At 58.3% G+C, this 21281-nt stretch overlaps 1 protein-coding gene across 2 annotated transcripts in view; it reads left to right on the top strand.

Moving 5' to 3' along the window:
- YWHAG (tyrosine 3-monooxygenase/tryptophan 5-monooxygenase activation protein gamma) overlaps nucleotides 1-20828 on the top strand; it is a 33493-nt gene extending 12665 nt beyond the window's left edge. Inside the window, exon 2 of one of the 2 annotated variants that reach the window (XM_054394127.1) lies at nucleotides 20171-20828. In XM_054394127.1, the coding sequence (XP_054250102.1) occupies nucleotides 20171-20827 (657 nt within the window). In that variant the 3' untranslated portion in view covers nucleotide 20828. The remainder of the gene's footprint in view (nucleotides 1-20170) is intronic. The other variant, XM_054394128.1, reaches the window with a different exon arrangement.
- Nucleotides 20829-21281: the final 453 nt, after the last annotated feature.

Raw genomic sequence — 21281 nt, 5'->3', positions numbered from 1 at the left:
AGCTGATGGAACAAAAGCTTTTGTCTAAGAAGAAGCTTCCCCCAGTCTCAGGTTCTTCTGTGCTCCTGTCTGGACCCAAAGTGATGCTCCTGCTGCTGTTAAGCAGCCAGTGGCTGTGGGCAGTGCACTGGTTAACAGCAGCAGGAACCCATGTCCCTGCTGATGGCATGAGAGTCCCTTCAAGTGATCCCCAGATTAAGGATTAGAGGACTTAATGTTTTCCTTCCCTAAAGGAGAGGTTTGAAATGACTCAGTCCAAGGGTGTTTGACACAGCTGCTCGTGGGCCAGCAGGGACTGGGAGCACACAACATTCCCTCACTGGCCTGCAAATTCCCTCTGATCTTCCTGGATGGGGTTGGCTTTGGGATGTGTCTTTGCTTCCACACCAGGAAAAAGCTCCTTGGCCTGTCAGAGTGTTCCTGGTTGATAGAAACACAGAAGGGCAGGGGTTGGAAGGGACCTCAAGAGATGCAGTGCAAGCCCCTGCCAGAGCAGGGTCACCCAGAGCAGGGTCACCCAGGGCAGGGTCACCCAGGGCAGCTCACACAGGAACACATCCAGAGGGATTTGGAAAGGCTCCAGAGAAGGAGACTCCACAACCTCTCTGGGCAGCCTGCTCCAGGGCTCTCTCACCCTCACAGTGACAAAGTTTTCCCTTCTGTTCCCATGGCACCTCCTCTGCTCCAGCTTGCCCCCAGTGCCCCTTGTGCTGTCCTTGGCCATCCCTGAGCAGAGCCTGGCTCCAGCCCTGCACATCTTGATCCCCAGCAATGAGGGCAGCCCTCAGGCTCCTCTGCTCCAAGCTGCAGAACATAGAATCATAGAATGGGTTGGGGTGGAAGGGACCTCCAAAGCTCATCCAGTCCAACCCCCTGCACTCAGCAGGGACATCCTCCACTGGATCAGGTTGCTCAGAGCCTTGTCCAGCCTGACCTGCAATATCTCCAGGGATGGAGCCTCAACCACCTCCCTGGGCAGCCTGTTGCAGTGTTCCAGCAGCCTCCTGGTGCAGAACTTGTTCCTCACATCCAATCTCAGTCTGCTCTGCTCTCATTTCAAACCATTGCACCTTGTCCTGTCCCTGCAGGCCTTTGGGAGCAGTCCCTCTGCAGCCTTCCTGTAGCCCCTTCAGGTCCTGGCAGGCAGCTCTGAGGTCTCCCTGGAGCCTTCTCTTCTCCAGGCTGAACACCCCCAGCTCCCTCAGCCTGTCCCCATAGCAGAGGTGCTCCAACCTCTCTAAGATGGTTTCAGCAAGGCTCTAGCAGGACAGCAGTGGGAAGCCTGAGCTCCAGCCTTAGGGAGGCTGCTGCTGGCCACCTTGTTTGGACAGTGGTGGTGCTCTGCAGCATCCAGGTTATTAATAGCAGCTGGAAAAGCTGTTGCTGTGCTACAGACCAGCAGAGTAGCACCAGGGCTGCTGCAGGAGATCTGCACTTGGGCAAAGGACTGGTGCTTGGGGTTCAGCAGTGAAGGAGAACTTGGGGAGAAGGTTAACAGCCTTTGGTTTACACCCAGCTGAGGAGCTCTGCCTGTTGGGTTTGTTGGGTGGGGTGAAAATTGCATATCCTTGGAGCTGGGGAGCTTGGCTGCCTGTGTTTGGTGGTGTGAGAAGGGCAGTGCCTGAGGGCACTCTTCATCACCTGTGAGGAACTGAGATCAGATCTCCTCGGGGTTGAACCTGGGGCTTCAAAAGAGGGTTGGGAGGAGAGAGCTGGAGCTGGGTGGGGATGGTTACACCCCCAGGACAGATCTGGAATAGTAAAGGGACCCCTGGCTTGTAATTCAACCCCCAGAGAAAAATTGACTTTGTGCTGCTTGCTCCTGGCAGAAATGAAATGAAATAGGAGGAAGAAATTCTTGGCAGTGAGGGTGGTGAGGCACTGGCACAGGTTGCCCAGGGAGGCTGTGGATGTCCTCCTGCCTGGAGGTGTTCAAGGCCAGGCTGGATGAGGTCTTGAGCATCCTGTGCTGGTGGGAGGTGTCCCTGCTCATGGCAGGGGGTTGGGACTGGCTGAGCTTGAAGGTCCCTTCCAAGCCAAACCCTTCTGTGAATCTATGGAAAGTGTCTTTGCTGAAGGTGTGGGAGATGGAGTCTGAGGAGCCTGCAGCAGGGGGAGGGTCAGGAACCCTGCAGGGATCATCACCTTGCAGGCTGGTGCAGAAGTGAAGCCTCTGGTGGAGTCCACCTGGGTGTTCTGGGAAGCTGGAGCTGGCAAAACACGTTTGAGGTGCTGCAGGGAGCAGGATGAGTGCCCAGAGGCTGGAGCCAGGCTCTGCTGGGTGATGCCCAATGCCAGCACAAGGGGCAGGGGTGGAAGCTGAGGCAGAGGAAGCTCCATGGAAACAGGAGGTAGAATTATTCCCCTGTGAGGGTGACAGAGCCCTGGAGCAGGCTGCCAGGGGGGTTGTGGAGTCTCCCTCTCTGGAGATGAATCAAGCCCTGCCTGGCTGTGTTCCTGTGTGACCTGCTCTGGGTGACCCTGCTCTGGCAGGGGGCATGGCCTGGATGATCTCCAGAGGTCACTTCCAGCCCCTGGCATCCTGTGGTTCTCCTGGGCCACCCTGCTGGAGCTGCAGCTTGCTGGCTGCCCTGGCAGCAGTGGCTGTGCCATGCAGGCAGCCAGGAGCTGCTCACTTACCAACTGCTCTGCACAGCAGCCCTGGCAGCAGCCTGGCTCAGCAGCCACAGCTTGCTGTCACCCATTGCATAGGGCTGGAAGGGAGCCTCCAAGGGCATCTTGTCCAACCCCCTGCAGGCTGCAGGGACACCTCCAGCTAGAGCAGGCTGCCCAGGGCCACACTGAGTCTGATGTTTCTTCCCCATGAGGCTGGTGAGACACTGGAACAGGTTGCTCAGGGAGGTGGTGGAGGACTGATCCCTGGAGACCTTCAAAATCAGACTCAGTGTGGCCCTGGGCAGCTCTAGTGTGAGGTCCCTGCTGACTGCAGGGGGGTTGGACAAGATGCCCTTGGAGGCTCCCTTCCAACCCAATGCAATCTGTGAGATTTGCCTTCAGAATCCCAGTGAGGGTTGGAAGGGACCTCAAGGCTCAGCCAGTTCCAACCCCCCTGCCATGGGCAGGGACACCTCACACCACAGCAGGTTGCTCACAGCCACATCCAGCCTGGCTGCAAAAACCTCCAGGGATGAGGCTTCCACCACCTCCCTGGGCAACCTGTGCCAGTCTCTCACCACCCTCCTGGGGAAGAATTTCTTCCTCACATCCAATCTGAATCTCCCCACTTCTAGTTTTACTCCATCCCCCCAGTCCTGTCACTCCCTAGCACCCTCAAAAGTCCCTCCCCAGCTTTCTTGGAGCTCCCTTCAGATCCTGCAAGGCCACAAGAAGGTCTCCTTGGAGCCTTCTCCTCTCCAGACTGCACAACCCCAACTCTCTCAGTCTCTGCTCCTCATCTGACAGATTCATAGAATGGTTTGGGCTGGAAGGGACCTTGAAGATCATCCAGTTCCAACTCCCCTGCCACAGGGACAGGCTGCAAGGCCCCAGCCTTGAACACCTCCAGGCACTTCTGGGGAGAGAGAGACCCTGGCACAGGTTGCCCAGGGAGGTGGTGGAAGCCTCATCCCTGGAGGTTTTTGCAGCCAGGCTGGATGTGGCTGTGAGCAACCTGCTGTAGTGTGAGGTGTCCCTGCCCATGGCAGGGGGGTTGGAACTGGCTGAGCCTGGAGGTCCCTTCCAGCCCTGACAATTCTCTGATTCTATATTGAATGCCTGCAGGGATGTGGTCTCCAGCACACCCCTGTGCAGCCTGGTGCCTGATAGGAGCTGGCAGCCTTGCCTGAGGTGCCCATGGCACAGCAGCTCTGCTCAGCCTGGGCAGAGGTCATGGGCACCACGTCACCCTGGCACTTCTGAGCCCCTGATTAAGGACAGGACTCTCGTGTTGGCCTGGCACTGGGAGCTGCTGGGGGATTTGATGCTCTGCTGGCTGGCTGTGGGGCTGGGGGGAGCAGGATGCAGGCACAGCTGAGCCAGATTAGGGCTTGGAAGCTGTGAGGTAAAGTCCTTAAGCAGCTCAGGCTCCCAACAGTGCTCAGCACCCTCCCCATAGACAACTTGGTTCCTGTAGCTGCTGGCTCCCAGCCTCACGTGCTGGAGGCCCAGCAGCCTGGCCAGGCTTGGGCTCTGCTCTGCTGGGTCCTGACCTTGGGTCACAACAGCCCCAGGAAGGCTCCAGGCTGGGGGCAGAGTGCCTGGAAACTGCCTGGGGAAAAAGGACCTGGGGGTGCTGGTTGCCAGCAGCTGAAGCTGAGCCAGGGAGTGCCCAGGTGGGCAAGAAGGTCACCAGAGCCTGGCCTGGATCAGCAATGGTGTGGGCAGCAGGAGCAGGGCAGGGATTGTCCCTGGACTGGGCACTGGGGAGGCCACAGCTTGAATCCTGGGTTCAGGTTTGGGTCCCTCACTGCCAGAAGGACTGGAGCTGGGTGATGCTTCCCATCAGGGCTGGGCTTTCAGCTGTGTGTGGCTGAGGAGCCTCCTTCTTGTCCTGAGCAAACACACTGCAGATTCTGCCCTTCCCAGCTCAGCTGAGCAGAGTCTTGGAGAAAGAAAATCCTTTGGGCTGGGAATTGCTGTGTGGGATGCAGAAGCTTCCACAGCCACAGGATGTGGGATAAGAACATTGAGGGGCTGGAGGATGTCCAGAGAAGGGCAAGAGAGCTGGGTAAGGGTCTAGAGAACAGGGCTGGGGAGGAGCAGCTGAGGTTCAGCCTGGAGAAGAGGAGGCTGAGAGGAGAACTCATTGCTCTCTACAGCTCCCTGAGAGGAGGCTGGAGCCAGGTGGGGGCTGGGCTCTGCTCCCTAGGATGAGGTGTTAGGATAAGAGGAAATGACCTCAAGTTGCTCCAGGGGAGGTTTAAGTTGGGCATTAGAAGAAACTTGTTGAGTGAAAGGGTTCTGAGAGCCTGGCACAGGCTGCCCAGGGAGGTGGTTGAATGTCCATCCCTGGAGGTGGTTGAATGTCCATCCCTGGAGGTGGTTGAATGCCCATCCCTGGAGGTGGTTGAATGCCCATCCCTGGAGATGGTTGAATGTCCATCCCTGGAGGTGGTTGAATGCCCATCCCTGGAGGTGGTTGAATGCCCATCCCTGGAGATGGTTGAATACCCATCCCTGGAGGTGTTTCAAAGAGGAGGAGAGGAAATGGCCTGAAATTGTGCCAGGGGAGGGTTGGGTTGAACATGAGGAGCAATTCCTTCCCCCCAAGGGTTGTCAAGCCCTGACCCAGGGTTGGACATTAGGAAATCTTCCTCTCCTGCAGGAGTGGTGAGGTGCCCAGGCTGTGGGTGGTGATCTTGGGCTGCTGCTCAGTGCTTGCACCAAGGCTCAGGGCAGCAGATGCTGCCAGCCTGCCCTGTCCTGGGGAAGGAGCAGCCTGAGCTCTCCTCTGTGCCTTTGTAGTGAGCAGGCAAAGGTGCTGGCAGCCAGTCTGCTGGGAACCTGTGCCCAGCCCTGAGGGACATCCTCTTAGCTGCTGGGGCTGGTGTGGTTCCCCTGGCTGCTCTCTCCATCTGCTGGCAGGAAGGTTCCAAACCTCCAGGGATGGATTATGGTTTTTTTTTTGCCCCAAGGGTTTTTGCTAGGGAAGAGGCAGCAAGGCAGGGAAGCAAGCCCAGGTTCCAGCTCGTTTCATAACCTGTCCCGCAGCAAGGGTGACAAGGACCAGGGGCTTAATGAGGAGGACAAGAAGAACTTGGGTGTAGTTCCTAAATGGCTCCAAGAGCAGCCATGGGGAGAAGCTCCCTGCTGGAAGTCTGTGATGAACCTCTGCAGAGCATTCAGGAATGGTCTGGAGCTGATGCATTTGAGGAGGAGACTCAATGGCCATGCTGGGAAGTACTTAATGGGGGCTGTGAAGAAGCTGGGGACAGTTTTGAGCAGGGCCTGTTGGGACAGGCCAAGGGGGCATGGTTTGAGGGAGATTCAGAGTGGAGAGAAGAGAGAAATGTTTGACCCTGAGGGTGGGGAGAGCCTGGCCCAGGCTGCCCAGAGAGGTGGAAGCTGCCCCATGGCTGGCAGCAGTGCAGGTCAGGTTGTGTGGGGCTCTCAGCAGCCTGCAGGCTCTGGATGGCCTGGAAGGTCCCTTCCAGCCATTCGGTGACTCTCTGTAGCTGGGGCTGTTCCCTCCAGCTGCTTGTTACTGCAGTGTGTCTGGGTTGTCCTCTGTCAGCTCGACAGCCAAGGCGCCTGGGAGCCACCTCTGGAGGAGAGGCAGATGTTCCCTGCTGCTTGCCTTATCTCCAGAGCTGCAGGAGAAGCTGGTGGAGCACATCAGTGGCACCCAGGTGTTGGCAGAGCAGGCAGAGCCTGGGCCGTTGGAGCAGGTGGTGGGACTGCAGCACTGCAGATAAGGAGGGGCAGGAGCTGCTGCTGCCAAGCCTGGGGCAGGAGCTGCTGCTGCCAAGCCTGGGGCAGGAGCTGCTGCTGCCAAGCCTGGGGCAGGAGCTGCTGCTGGCACAGGCTTCCTGCCCTGCCTTCTCTTGGGACCTTTACATGCAAGAGGCTTAGAATGGCTCAGGTTGGAAGGGACCTCCAAGATCAGCCAGTTACAGGCCCCTGCCATGGGCAGGGACACCTCCCACCAGCACAGGTTGCTCAACCTGGCCTGGAACACCCCCAGGGAGGAGGCAGCCACAGCCTCCCTGGGCAACCTCTGCCAGAGTCTCACCAGCTTTGTACTGAAGAACTTCTTCCTCAGCTCCAGTCTAACCCTGCTCTCCCTCAGCTTCACACTGTTCCCCCTTGGCCAGTCTCAGACACCCTCAGGAAAAGTCTCTCTGCAGCCTTCCTGCAGGATCCCTTCAGGTACTGGGAGGCAGCTCTAAGGTCTCCCCAGAGCCTTCACTTCTCCATGCTGAACACCCCCAGCTCCCTCAGCCTGTGCTCACAGCAGAGCTGCTCCAGCCCTTGAATCATCCTTCAGTCATGACCCAGGTGGTTGAAAGTTGCTTCTTCTCTGGCTGAAATGGTTTGAAACTAGAGCAGGGGAGGTTGGACATCAGGAGGAAGCTCTTCACAGTGAGGGTGGTGAGACACTGGAACAGGTTGCCCAGAGAGGTGGTGGAGGCTCCATCCCTGGAGACATTCAAGGTCAGGCTTGATGGGGGTCTGAGCAAGCTGATCTCGTTGGGAATGTCCCTGCTGCCTGCAGGGATGTTGGGCAATGTGACTTCTGGAGGTCTCTTCCAGCCCAGTGCCTTCTGTGATTGTATGAAAGGCATCAGAGCCAGACTGGAACTGGATCTGCAGGCTCCCAGCAGCAACCCAGCCTGTGTGCAGCACCTTGAGCTGCAGCACTCTGGCTTAAGCAGTTCAGCCCAGAGGCCAAGGAAATAAAAAGAGCTCTCCCTTGTCAGGTCTCCCAGTCTGAAGACTGTCTTGGGTGGTTCAAAGTCAGTCTTAGCAGAGGCTGCAGAGTGGGATGAAAGCTGCTGGGAACTGGAGGAATAGCAGGAGCCTGGCTGCCTAAGAAGCCTCTGAGATCCAGGGACACCACAGGCAGTGAACAGCCTCTCTGTGCTTGATCACAGAGTCACAGAATGGGTTGGGTTGGAAGGGACCTTCAAGATCTTCCAGCTTCCAACCCCCTGCCATGGGCAGGGACACCTCCCAGCAGCACAGGTTGCTCAAGGCCTCATCCAGCCTGGCCTTGGACACCTCCAGGGAGGGGACATCCACAACCTCCCTGGGCAACCTGTGCCAGTCTCTCCCCACCCTCACTGCAAAGAATTTCTTCCTCATCTCCACTCTCAATCTCCCCTCTCCCAGCTCAAAGCCATTGTCCCTCATCCTGTCACTCCCAGCCCTTGTCCAAAGTCCCTCCCCAGCTCTCCTGGAGCCCCTTCAGGTACTGGAAGGCTGCTCTGAGGTCTCCCTGGAGCCTTCTCTTCTCCATACTGAACATCCCCAACTCTCCCAGCCTGTCCCCATGTGGAGGTTCTCCAGCTCTCTGATCATCTTCATGGTCTCCTCTGGACCTTCTGCAGAAGTTCCATGTCCTTCTAGTGCTGGGTGCAGCAGGGAGCAGGTTGGGAGTTGGAAGTTGGTGCCCTGGGAGCAGGTTGGAAGCTAATGCAGAACCATCTCCTGTCCCTTCAGCTGCTGTCCCACCATGAGAACCAGCCCCACCAGCTCCACCCCAGGAACCAGCATGTGCTGCTCCTCCTGGAACAGGCAAAGAGGCAGCAGTGGGCACCTGCCTGCTGCCCACAGCCTCTGCTCACCCTCTCTGGTAGTGTCTGAGGTGAGAGGAAGGCCTCAGCCTGCAGCTGGGACCTCCCCCTGGCCATGCTGAGATAAAACTTGAGCAGGGAGGACAGCAGAGGGGGGCAGCAGGGAGAGAAGTGGCTGTGGTGTGGCTTCTGCTCTGGAGGTGTGACATGGGGGGAACTGACATCTGGAGGGGGGTTGGGAGGTAGGTCTGGGTCAGCTGAAAGCCTGCTGCATGCTGGAGCAGGAGGGTGCCCAAGGACAGCAGCTGTGCAGCCTGCTGTGGTGATGCCATCTCCCTGCAGGAGAAGCTGCTCCTGCCTGGGCTGTGTGCCAGCTGGGCATGGCTGGGATCAAGCCACCAAGGCTGGTGACAGTTCAGTGTGCTGGATGGAGGGCAGGCAGCTGCTCAGGAGCTGGGTGGGGACAGAAGAGCCAGGCAGTGTCTTTCACCTGGCCCTTGCCACATGGCAGCACTTGGGCTCTGCAGCTGCTCTGCTGCTGGCAGGGTGGTGAGGTCCCACCAGGAGCCAGGGCCAGTTCTCAGCTGCTGCAGCCTGGAGGTGCTGGGTGCTCCCCTTGCCAGTGGCTTCAGGCCAAAGAGGGATTTCAGTGGTAAGGCTCCTGGCCAGAAGGTTGTCTCAGAAGGAGATCTGCAAAATGAAACACAGAAGAGGACCTCCAGGCCAGGGCTGAGGAGCTGTGTGAGAAGGAGAACAAGGCAGGTGCTGGGGGTTGTGGTGAGAGAGAAGCCAGTGAAGGGCAGGAGATGGCTGCTGTATGTCCTGCTGGAAGAGGAGTGTCCTCTGGAGGCATTCAGAAGGTGTGGGCAGTGTGAGGTTGTGGTTGTCCCTCTCTCCAGGAGAGCAGAGCTCCTTTGGAGGTAGAATCAGAGAAGTGTTTGGGTTGGAAAAGTCCTCTAAGGTCATCCAGGGCAGACACCAACCCAACCCCACCATGGCCATTGAACCATGGCCACGTTTAGAATCATAGAAGGTTGGAAGAGACCTCAAGGCTCATCCAGTTCCAATCCCCTGCCATGGGCAGGGACACCTCACACCACAGCAGGTTGCTCACAGCCACCTCCAGCCTGGCCTTGAACACCTCCAGGGATGAGGCTTCCACCACCTCCCTTGAACACCTCCAGGGGTGGTGACTCCACCACCGTCCTGCAGCTGACTGATGTCTTGAGGGACTCAGGATCTCTTCTAGGCAGTCAGAGCAGCCAAGATGTTGAGGCCTGGGACATGGATGAGACTGGCAGATGCAGATGCTGCTCCCCAGGGAGCACTCTGGGGCTGCTCAACTTGCTCTGCTCAATGCCAAGGCATCAAAGCTGGGTAAGAGCCACCAGTGGGTGGGCACTTAGCTAGAGCCAGGGAGAGCTCAGTGCTGTGATGGATCTCCCCTGCAGCTACTGAGGGGTCCTTAAAGACAATGATTTCATGCTAGCACTGATTCCTTCATACCTGAGGGGAGGTGAGAAGAAGAGGAGTCCTGGAGTAATCCCAGAGCAAACCATCCTGCCACTGGCTGGGAGCAGAGCTTCATCTCTAGCTCTCAAAAAAGCCTTCTGATCAGGCTGCCTCTGGAAGGGAATCATGGAATTGTGTTGGCTGGAAGGGACCCTAGAGATCAGCAAGTCCAACTATTAACCCAGTACCAAACCATGGCCCTCAGCACCACATCTCCACAGCTTGGAAACCCCTCCAGGGATGGGGACTGCACCACTGCCCTGGGCAGCCTGGGCCAGGCCTGGACAGCCCTCAAGGGGAAGAACTTGTTCCTCATGGCCAACTTAAACTTCCCCTGAGGGGACCTGAGGTTGTTTCTTCTTGTTTCCTCTTGAGGCTTGTTCCTTGGGAGCAGAGCCCAACCCCCACCTGGCTCCAGCCTCCTCTCAGGGAGCTGTAGAGAGCAGTGAGGTCTCCTCTCAGCCTCCTCTTCTCCAGGCTGAACACCCCCAGCTCCCTCAGCTGCTCCTCCCCAGCCTCTTCTCCAGACCCTTCCCCACCTTTGTTGCTCTTCTCTGGACCTGCTCCAGCTCCTCAATGTCCTTCTGGGAGTGAGGAGCCCAAAACTGAACCCAGGACTCAAGCTGTGTCTTCCCCAGTGCCCAGTCCAGGGGACAATCCCTGCCCTGCTCCTGCTGCCCACACCATTGCTGATCCAGGCCAGGCTCTGGTGACCTTCTTGCCCACCTGGGCACTCCCTGGCTCAGCTTCAGCTGCTGGCAACCAGCACCCCCAGGTCCTTTTTCCCCAGGCAGTTTCCAGGCACTCAGCCCCCAGCCTGGAGCCTTCCTGGGGTTGTTGTGACCCAAGGTCAGGACCCAGCCCTTGGCCTTGTTGAACCTCATCCCATTGGCCTCAGCCATGGATCCAGCCTGGCCAGGTCCCTCTGTAGAGCCTCCCTGCCCTCCAGCAGACCAACTGCTGCCCAATTTGGTGTCATCTGCAGACTGACTGAGGCTGCCTTGATCCTCTCATCCAGATCATTGATAGATGAAGGAGAACCAGCCCAGTGCTGAGCAGGACCTGCCCTTGGGCTTTTGGAGAGCAGAGACCCTGACATGAGGGGCAGGTGAAGCTTTGCTTGCTGCTTGGCTTCTCCACAGGGGGCTGAACCTTCTGCTGGCTGCAATGTGATCTGTGGGCATGCCTGGAGCCTGCCAGGCTTGGACAGTGCTGAGTCAGAGCTCACAGCTGCAGCACAGAAAGCAGGAGAAGCTTCTCCCAGCCTTGGCTGCAGATCAGACCTTCTCCAAGCTTCTGAACTCTGAAGCAGGAGAAGGCCAAAACTTACAATAGTCTGTGCAGTGGGAATGGGGGGACTGTCCCTGATGGCTTTGGGGTGCTTGAGTCTGCTGGAGAGAATCCAAGGGAGAGCCAGGAGGATGCTTAGGGGACTTGAGCATCTCCCCTGGGAAGAGAGGCTGAGAGCCCTGGGGCTGTTTAGTGTGGAGAAGAGAAGGCTGAGAGGGGATCTGATCAATGTCTATCAATATCTGAGGGGTGGGTGTCAAGTGGAGGGGGCCAGGCTCTTTTGGGTGGTGCACAGTGATAAGACAAGGAACAAGAGGTTCAGACTTGAACATAGAAGATTTCACCTCAACTTGAGGAGAAACTTCTTTCCAGTGAGGCTGACAGAGCCCTGGAGCAGGCTGCCCAGGGGGGTTGTGGAGTCTCCTTCTCTGGAGACTTTCCAAACCCACCTGGATGCATTCCTGTGCAGATTGCCCTGGGTGATGCTGCTCTGGCAGGGGGAGGTTGGACCTGATGATCTCCTGAGGTTCCTTCCAACTTCTGATACTCTGTGAGACTGTGATGCCAACCCTCAGAGGCTGCAGGACCTGGTGAGCCTGGAACTTGGTGTCCTTGAGCTTGGAGACTGCTCCAAGCCAGGCCTGGTGTAGGTCTGCCCTCCCTGGCTGGATCTCTTCTCCTTGGCTTCTGCCCTGAGGCAGGGCTGCTGCAGTGTGCCAGCTGGCACATGTGGCACATCCTGTGCCAGGGGAAGCTCCTGCAGGTGAGACCTTTGCCTGCAGACCAGCAGGGAAGTGAGAGCTGAGTGGTCAGGGGTTGGAAGAGGCTGCCCAGGGAGGTGGTGGAGTCCCCATCCCTGGAGGTGTTTCAAGGTGCTTTAGATGTGGTGCTTGGGGATGAATGTGGAGAGCAGGGTCAGTGGTTGGATGATCCCAGGGGTCTTGTCCAACCTGCCTGACTCTCTGATCCTATCTCCTGCTGCTCTGCACCCAGAGAGTCAGGCTTGGGCAGGGCTTGTCTGGGGGAGAAGGAGCTGCAGGGAAGGTGAGAATGGCTTTGGGTTTTGTGGCAGAGCATCTGAAGGGCTTGGATCAGTCGAGGCTCCAGCTGGGAGCAGGGGAGGGCTCAGCCCTGTGCCTGGCTGTTGGTGCCCTGTGCCTGGCTGTTGGTGCCCTGTGCCTGGCTGTTGGTGCCCTGTGCCAGTCTTGGCTCCAGTTCAGCCACATCCATCTCCTGCCTCCTCCCCACCTCCACCTACAGAGGTGACAGGAGGCTGACACTTGCTGAGGTTTGTGCTGCAGGTTCTGCTTTGCTCTGTCAGCTGAAAGCCCAACCTGGGTGAGCTGCCCAGGGAGCAGGGGGGGTTCAGCCATGGGCTCTGTGTTCCTGCCAGGGCAGGGTCCTGGTCCTGGGGAGGAACAACCTCCTGCAGCAGGACAGGGGAGGGGGGACCTGCTGGGAAGCAGCTCCAAGGAGAAGGAACTGGGAGTGCTGGGGGGGGACAAGTTCCCCATGAGGCAGCAATGTGCCCTGGTGGCCAAGAAGGCCAATGGGGTCCTGGGGTGCATGGAGAAGACTGTGGCCAGCAGGGCAAGGGAGGTTCTGCTCCCCCTCTGCTCTGCCCTGGGGAGGCCACATCTGGAGTGCTGGGTCCAGTTGTGGGCTCCCCAGTTGAAGAGAGACAGAGAAGTGCTGGAGAGAGTGCAGGGGAGGCTGCAAAGCTGCTGAGGGGCCTGGAGCAGCTCTGTGAGGAGCAAAGGCTGAGAGCCCTGGGGCTGAGAGCCTGCAGAAGAGCAGCCCCAGAGGGGAGCTGAGCAATGCTCAGCAAGAGCTAAAGGAGCTGTGGGGGGCAAGAGGCTGGGGCCAGACTCTGCTCAGTGGTGCCCAGGGCCAGGCCAAGGGGCAGCAAGGGGCACAAAGTGGAAGCCAGGAGGTTGCATGTGAAGAGGAGGAGAAAGTTGTTTGTTGTGAGGGTGCTGGAGGCCTGGAGCAGGCTGGCCAGAGAGGTTGTGGAGTGTCCTTGTGTGGAGAGCTTCCAACCCCCCCTGGGCATTGTGCTCCTGGGCAAGCTGCTGTGGGTGCCCTGCTTGAGCAGGGCTTGGGCTGGATGATCTCCAGAGGTCCATTCCAACCCCTCCATGATGGGGTTCTGGGGTATTTGAGGTCTCTCATTCCATCTATCAGTGTTGGGAATGGCAGGAGATGTCCTAATGATCCTAGGGTTGGCCTGTGTGGGTTGGTGCTGCCCTTCCTAAGGGAGGTGAGACCCTTCCAGGGGCTGGGTTGGAGGAGGAGGGTTCTGGTGGCCTTAATCCTGATGCTTTGGTGATGTCCCTCCAGAAGTGGTCAATGCAATGCTATGAATTGAGTGTACCAGAGGCTGCCTCTTTAGCCTCTGGCTTGGCTGACCTTGCTTTGTGCTGGTGTCCTGCAGGGGTAGGTCAGCCTTTGGCAGCCCAGCAGGGGCTTCCCAGGAGGGCAAGGATCTGCTTTGTGCTTGCCAGGTTGCTGCAGCCCTTCCTGGATGATCTTCTGAACGTCGAGGCTTGGGTCGAGGCAATCCCAAGCACAAATCCAGGCTGGGCAGGGACTGGCTGGAGAGCAGCCCTGAGGAGAGGGACTTGGGGGTGCTGGGGGAGGAGAAGCTCACCAGGAGCCAGCAGTGAGCACTTGCAGCCCAGAGAGCCAAGCAGAGCCTGGGCTGCAGCAGGAGAAGTGTGGCCAGCAGGGCAAGGGAGCTGGAAGTGGGGAGATTCAGACTGGATGTGAGGAAGAAGTTCTTCCCCATGGGAGTGGTGAGAGCCTGGAATGGGTTGTGCAGGGAGGTGGTTGAGGCTCCATCCCTGGAGGTGTTTGCAGCCAGGCTGGATGAGGCTGTGGCCAGCCTGCTGTAGTGTGAGGTGTCCCTGCCTATGGCAGGGGGTTGGAACTGGCTGAGCCTTGTGATCCCTTCCAACCCTGACTGATTCTATGAATCTATAAGACTCTGGTGGAGCCTTCAATGAGGCCAGCAAGTGAGCAGCAGCAACTTGGCTGAGATGAAATTCCTCCCCAGGAGGGTGGTGAGAGACTGGCACAGGTTGCCCAGGGAGGTGGTGGAAGCCTCATCCCTGGAGGGTTTTGCAGCCAGGCTGGATGTGGCTGTGAGCAACCTGCTGTGGTGTGAGGTGTCCCTGCCCATGGCAGGGGGGTTGGAACTGGCTGAGCCTGGAGGTCCCTTCCAAGCCTGACAATTCCCTGATTCTATGTGGCAGCAGGTTCTGGGCACACCAGGACTTCTCCAAGGCAACTTAACCTGGGATAGGTCTTGTCCACCTTCCAGTGACTCTGTTGAGGCAGCTCAGTGGACTGAGCCATGGCAGGGGGGTTGGAACTAGATGATCCTTGTGGTCCCCTCCAGCCCTGCCTGATTCTATGATTCTTGCTGCCCCAGTGGCTTGTGTCCTGCCCTCACAGAGCACAGGGCTGGGGAGGAGCAGCTGAGGGAGCTGAGGTTCAGCCTGGAGAAGAGGAGGCTGAGGGGAGACCTCCTTGCTCTCTACAGCAACCTGAAAGGAGGTTGCAGTGAGGTGGTGGTCAGTCTCTGCTTCCCCTCTTCTCTCTCTCTCAGGTGACAGAAGGAGAGGAAGTGTCCTGAAATTGTGCCAGGGGAGGGTTAGGTTGGAGAGGAGGAAGAATTTCTTTGTTGCAAGAGTGGTCAGGGATTGGCACAGGCTGCCCAGGGAGGTGGTGGAGTCCCCATCCCTGGTGGTGTTCCAGCAAGATGTGCACTTGGGGAGAGGGTTCAGTGACCATGGTGGTGCTGGGTTGATGTTGGACTGGATGATGACAGAATCACAGGATGCCAGGTTGGAAGGGACCCAAATCATCTGCTGCAACCTTTCTAGGTCACAGTCTAGCTGCAGTGAGCTGGTCCAGCAGCCTGCCAAGGAGAGTCTTCAAACTGTCCAGTGTAGGGCAATCCACCACTTCCCCTGGGAGGTGATTCCAAACTCTGTTCTCAGAGGGAAACGTTTTCTTCTGGAGTCCAATGGGAATCTCCCCAGCAGACTTGTCCCCATCCCTCCTTGTCTCTTCCATGGCACTCCCTGTGGAAAGGGAGTCTCCATCCTGCTGGTAGCCACCCTTCATGTGCTGGTCCATGGCAATAAGGTCTCCCCTAAGCCTTCTCTTCTCAAGGCTGCACAAACCATGTCTGAAACTCCCCTCAGGGCTGCACAGGCCATGTCTAAACCCATTGCTCCTCACCCTGTCACTGCTCTTCGGGGTCTTTTCCACCCCAGATACTTCTCTGCTTCTTCCTGCTGGGATCACAAGTGCCAGGTGGTTTTCCTGCCTCCCTCTCCCAATCTGTGTGGCTGCTGCCTGTCCCCTGCCCTGCTGCTGAGGGCTGTGGTTGGTGTCCTGCCTGTGGGACACCTTAGGCACTGCTCAGCCATGCTCTGCCCTCCTGGGAGCCTGCAGGCACCTGGCTACCAAGGCTCCCTTTCTGCTCTGCTGAGTTCCCCAGGAGCTGCCTGGAGGAAGCTGCTCTCCCCACAGGTCCCTTCCCTGTGTCAGCCACTTTGGTGAAAGGCTTTTGCCAGGCAACTTCCTGTGTTAATCCTGAAGAGCTTCCCAGGTGGGAATGTTTGTGGGAAAGCTGATCCCACACAGTTCCCTGTGGCTTTCATACACCTGTCCTCCAGCAAGGCTCTGCTGGGGACAGGAGCTGGGGTCTGGGACATGCTGCAGGGATAAGGATCTGCAGACAGGGCTGTGGGGGGTGGCCTTGGAGTCACTTGTGTGGTCCACACTTCAAGCTGCTGGGTCTGCTCAGAGAGCTCTTGGACAAGGCAAGATCTCATGTGGGCATCAAGCTCCATGGCCAGGGGCAGGGCAGGAAGCTGCTGGAGCTGGGGAGGCTCTTGTAGTGCTGCTGTCCATGTTGGACACCTCACTGGCAGCTGGAGCTAGGGGTAAGGCTGAGGCTCCTGGGTGCTTCTAGTCCCAGTTCACAGATTTCCAGACTGGGTTGGGTGGGAAGGGACCTTGCAAGGCTATGCAGTCCAACCCCCTGCCCTCAGCAGGGAGAGCTCCAAACAACCTGACCTGCACTGCTGCCAGCCATGGGGCAGCTCTCACCTCTCTGGGCAGCCTGGGCCAGGCTCTCCCCACCCTCAGGGTCAAACATTTCTCCCTTCTCTCCAGTCTGCATCTCCCTCTTTGAGTTCAAACCATCCCCCCTTGGCCTGTCCCTGGGCACCACTGAGCAGAGTCTGGCCCCAGCCTCTTGCCCCCCACAGCTCCTTTAGCTCTTGCTGAGCATTGCTCAGCTCCCCTCTGGGGCTGCTCTTCTGCAGGCTCTCAGCCCCAGGGCTCTCAGCCTTTGCTCCTCACAGAGCTGCTCCAGGCCCCTCAGCAGCTTCAGAGCCTCAAACTGGGGAGCCCAGGACTGGACCCAGGATTCCAGAATTGGCTGGGACAGAGTAGAGGTGAGGGAGAACCTCCCTTGCCCTGCTGGCCACACTCTTCTCCATGCACCCCAGGACCCCATTGGCCTTCTTGGCCACCAGGGCACAGTGCTGCCTCATGGGGAACTTGTCCCCCCCCAGCACTCCCAGCTCCTTCTCCTTGGAGCTGCTTCCCAGCAGGTTCCCCCTCCCCTGTCCTGCTGCAGGAGGTTGTTCCTCCCCAGGGCCAGGACCCTGCACTTGCCCTTGGTGAGCTCCATGAGGTTGATCATGGCAGGGTGTGATGGGGCTGCTGCAGGGCTGAGCTTTGCCCCAGTTCCCTGCAGGAAGCAGCACCTCACACACAGCCCAGGGCCATCTGTTCAAATAGCCACAGCTAACCCAGCTGGCAGGGGTGGGATGAGGCACCAGGAGCTGCTGGGTGACCCCAGCACCCCACACCCTGCTCACCTGGGAGCTGCCTTAGCAAGCTGCCCGTGCAGCTTGTCCTGGATTGCTGGTGGCTGCTGATAGTCCCAGCAGCTTCTGCCCTGCTGAGTGTGGTGCCCATTTCCCTGGTGCCTGAGCCACCTTTGAGCCTTGGCACAGAAGGCAGCTCTGCCTGCTCTGCACTGTAAGAACCTCCTTGGTGTGGAGATGCTTCCCCTGGCAGGCTGTGGAGCAGCTTAGGTCCACACCACAGCAGGGAATGGGAGTGGAGGCTCCTCTGGCTGCCTCTGCCTGGAGGAAGGAGCAGAGGGGCTGCAGATCAACGAGTTGAGGACTCTGTGTGTGCTGTGGCTTGGCTCTAGCTTGGTTTTGGGAGAAGTCATTGGCCAGGCCCTGGATGAACAGCTCCAAGGCTGGCTACAGGCAGCAGAGTTGTTGCTGAAGTGAGCAGATTACAGGGTCACAGGGTGTGAGGGGTTGGAGGAGACCTTCAAAGATCTTCCAGTCCAACCCCCTGCCAGAGCAGGAGCATAGAATCCAGCACAGGTCACACAGGAACACATCCAGATGGGCCTTGAAAGTCTCCAGAGAAGGAGACTCCACAACCTCTCTGGGCAGCCTGTTCCAGTGCTCTGTGACCCTCACAGTGAAGAAGTTCCTCCTCATGTTGAGGTGGAACCTCCTGTGCTGGAGTTTCTCCATTGCCCCTTGTCCTATCCCAGGGCACAACTGAGCAGAGCCTGTCCCCTCCCTCTTAACCCCCAGCCCTCAGCTATTGATAGACATTGATCAGATCCCTCTCAGCCTTCTCCTCTCCAGACTGCACAGCCCCAGGGCTCTCAGCCTCCCCTCCCCAGGCAGTGCTCCAGGCCCTTCAGCATCCTTGGAGCCCTCCCTTGGACTCTCTCTTGGAGCCCTCCCTTGGACTCTCTCTTGGAGCCCTCCCTTGGACTCTCTTGGAGCCCTCCCTTGGACTCTCTCCAGCAGATCCCTGTCCCTCTCGAACTGGGGAGCCCAGACTGGATGCAGAGGCCTCACCAGGGCAGAGTAAAGGGGGAGGAGAACCTCCCTGCATCTGCTGGACACACTCAATGCTGCATGAGCAAACATGAGTCACTGCAGGCCACCCCCGGGGAGCTGCTGGGCTGCACCTTCCCACAGGAGCCCTTGGCCTCCTGCTCAGCACCGTAAAGGAGGTTATCTCAGCCTAGAGCAAACCTTGGCCTCACAGGTGCTCATGAGGGTGACTCAGTGTTTGCAGAAGCCCTGCAGATCCCAAGCATGACCTAATCCATGGCAGCAGTGACTGCAGAGGTTGGGTTTGCAGCTTCCTGCTCTGCAGGGCCGTGCCCAGGGTGTGGATGTGGCAGGGCCCTGTGCCACCAGCCAGGGGGAAGGGGGACAGCAGAGGTCTCCGGGCTCAGGGTGCCCCTTGGCAGCTGGCACTGCCCCAGCTGAGTGGAGCAACCTGGTCCTGAGGGCACGGGGACCCACAGGGAGGGCACAGCATGGAGTCAGGGGGGTGGGCAGCTGGAGGTGCTGCCTGGGTGGCTTCAGGCAGCAGTGGGGTGGTGGAAGCTGGTGTGAGGTGGTTGCAGTATCAGGAGTGAGGCCTCCCAGGCAGTGCACTGCCAGAGGGGGGTTGGTGGCGTGTGGGATGGCTCTGTTGTCTCCTTGATCTGTGGTGTGTGAGGCAGGCAGGAGCATTAATGGTCTTCTCCTGGGGGGAAGACAATGCCCGTAGGGAAGAGCAGGCTCTGGCCACCTGAGCTTTTGACTCCTTAGCAGTGCAGATGCCCCAGCAGCTGGACCTGGAACATCTGAGGAGTTCTGTAGGCATCTCAGCTGTTTCCCTGTCTTACGGGAGACAGATGAACAGCAACCTCCTATCCCATAGTAGCACTTGTAGGGCTTGTAGCCCTACATCATCTCTACCCTCTTGCTTTGCCTCTCCCTCTCACCTGCATCACAGTGTCCCCTCCCTGGAGGTGTTCAAGGCTGGCTTGGATGAGGGCTGGTGGGAGGTGTCCCTGCCCACAGCAGGGGGTTGGAACTGGATGAGCTTTAAGGCCCCTTCCAATTTAATCCATTCTCAGAGTCCATGAATCTCACCACAGGGGTGGGAGGTGCAGGGAGGTCTTTGATGGGATGGAGAAGACCTGGAGTCAGACCCAAGCAGCCCTTTCCCAGGGTGGGGAGGGACTGGCCCGGGGTGTGGTTTCCTAGCTGGCTCCCTCGGGGCTGGGAGCAGACTCTGGGTGTCAGCAGGACCTCGCTCACAGAATCAAGCAGGTTGGAAATGACCTCAGAGATCATCAAGTCCAGCCTATTACCTAATACCTAACACCTCCTGACAACTAAACCCTGGCTCCAAGTGCCACATCCAAGTTTTTTTTTAACACCTCCAGGGATGGTGACTCCACCACCTCCCATGGCCAATTACTCTTTCTGGGAAGAACTTTCTCCTCACCTTGAGCCTAAACTTCCCCTGGGGCAGCTTGAGACTGTGTCCTCTTGTTCTGTCACTGGTTAGCATCATAGAATCACAGAACTGTCAGGGTTGGAAGGGACCTCAAGGATCATCCAGCTCCAACCCCCCTGCCATGGGCAGGGACACCTCACACCACAGCAGGTTGCTCACAGCCACATCCAGCCTGGCTGCAAAAATCTCCAGGGATGAGGCTTCCACCACCACTGTGCCAGTCTCTCACCACCCTCCTGGGGAAGAATTTCTTCTCCCCATTTCTAGATTTTTCCACCCCCCCGAGTCCTTTCACTCCCTGACACCCTCAAAAGTCCCTCCCCAGCTTTCTTGGAGCCCCCTTCAGATCCTGGAAGGCCACAAGAAGGTCTCCTCAGAGCCTTCTCTTCTCCAGGCTGAACAGCCTCAACTCTCTCAGTCTGTCCTCATAGCAAAGCAGCTCCAGCCCTCTGCTCATCCTCCTGGCCCTTCTCTGGACACCTTCCAGCACCTCCACGTCCTTCCTGTAACAGAGGCTCCAGAACTGGATGCAGTGCTCTAGGTGGGGTCTCAGCAGAGTGGAGCAGAGGGGGAGAATCCCCTCCCTGGCTCTGCTTCTCTTGCTGCAGGCTAGGATGTGATTTGCTTTCTGGGCTGCAGTTGTGTGGGGAGAAGAGACCAACCCCCAGCTGTCTATGACCTCCTTTCAGGCAGTTGTAGAGACCAGGCAGGGTCTCCCCTGAGCTAAACAGCAGGCTGAGCACCCCCAGCAGCACCCAGTGGGTGGCAGAGGCTTAACCCAAGGGTGTCTGTGGTGTCTCCTGCTGCAGGTGACGGAGCTGAACGAGCCCCTGTCCAACGAGGAGCGGAACCTGCTCTCCGTGGCCTACAAGAACGTGGTGGGGGCGCGGCGCTCCTCCTGGAGGGTGATCAGCAGCATCGAGCAGAAGACCTCCGCCGACGGCAACGAGAAGAAGATCGAGATGGTGAGGGCCTACCGCGAGAAGATCGAGAAGGAGCTGGAGGCCGTCTGCCAGGACGTGCTGAGCCTGCTGGACAACTACCTGATCAAGAACTGCAGCGAGACGCAGTACGAGAGCAAAGTCTTCTACCTGAAGATGAAAGGGGACTATTACCGCTACCTGGCCGAGGTGGCCACCGGCGAGAAGAGGGCGACGGTGGTGGAGTCCTCGGAGAAAGCCTACAGCGAAGCCCATGAGATCAGCAAGGAGCACATGCAGCCCACCCACCCCATCCGCCTGGGCCTGGCCCTCAACTACTCCGTTTTCTACTACGAGATCCAGAACGCCCCGGAGCAGGCTTGCCACCTGGCCAAGACCGCCTTCGACGACGCCATCGCCGAGCTGGACACCCTCAACGAGGACTCCTACAAGGACTCAACGCTCATCATGCAGCTCCTCCGCGACAACCTCACGCTCTGGACGAGCGATCAGCAAGACGACGACGGCGGAGAAGGCAACAACTAAAGCCCAGCCCCCGGCCCCGCCCCGCCCGCCCCTGCCCCGCCCCCTGCCCGCCCCCTCCCCGTTTCACCCCGGATGGACTGGCAGCCGCACGCTGATGCTAACTACTGCAGTCTCTCGTTTTGGTTTCCCTCCCCTCTACCAGTGGGGGGGAAAAGGGGTTCAGGGGTTGGGGGGGAGGGGACAGGGAAGAAAGAGGGGGGTGGGGGGTGGGGAGGGAGGGGTTAAAAAACAAACGAAAAAAAACAAACCAAGAAACAAACCTTTCCCCCGGGGGGAGGGCCATCCCCCTACCCACCCCCTCCCCGACCCTCCCCTCCCCCCTCCTTACCCCACGACTTCTCCTTGATTGCCTCGTTGACATTTTTTTGCCAAAACACCACTAGTGGAAGTCAGGCTGTGGCTGTGCTGGTATGGAATTTAGCAGCCTCACTGGCATATGGACTGTTCTGTAGAT

Source organism: Indicator indicator, chromosome 30 (assembly GCF_027791375.1).
Source record: "Indicator indicator isolate 239-I01 chromosome 30, UM_Iind_1.1, whole genome shotgun sequence".
In the NCBI taxonomy this organism is placed as follows: Eukaryota; Metazoa; Chordata; class Aves; order Piciformes; family Indicatoridae; genus Indicator; species Indicator indicator.
Note: the sequence above shows the minus strand (reverse complement) of the source record. Positions and strands in the feature narration are given on the sequence as shown.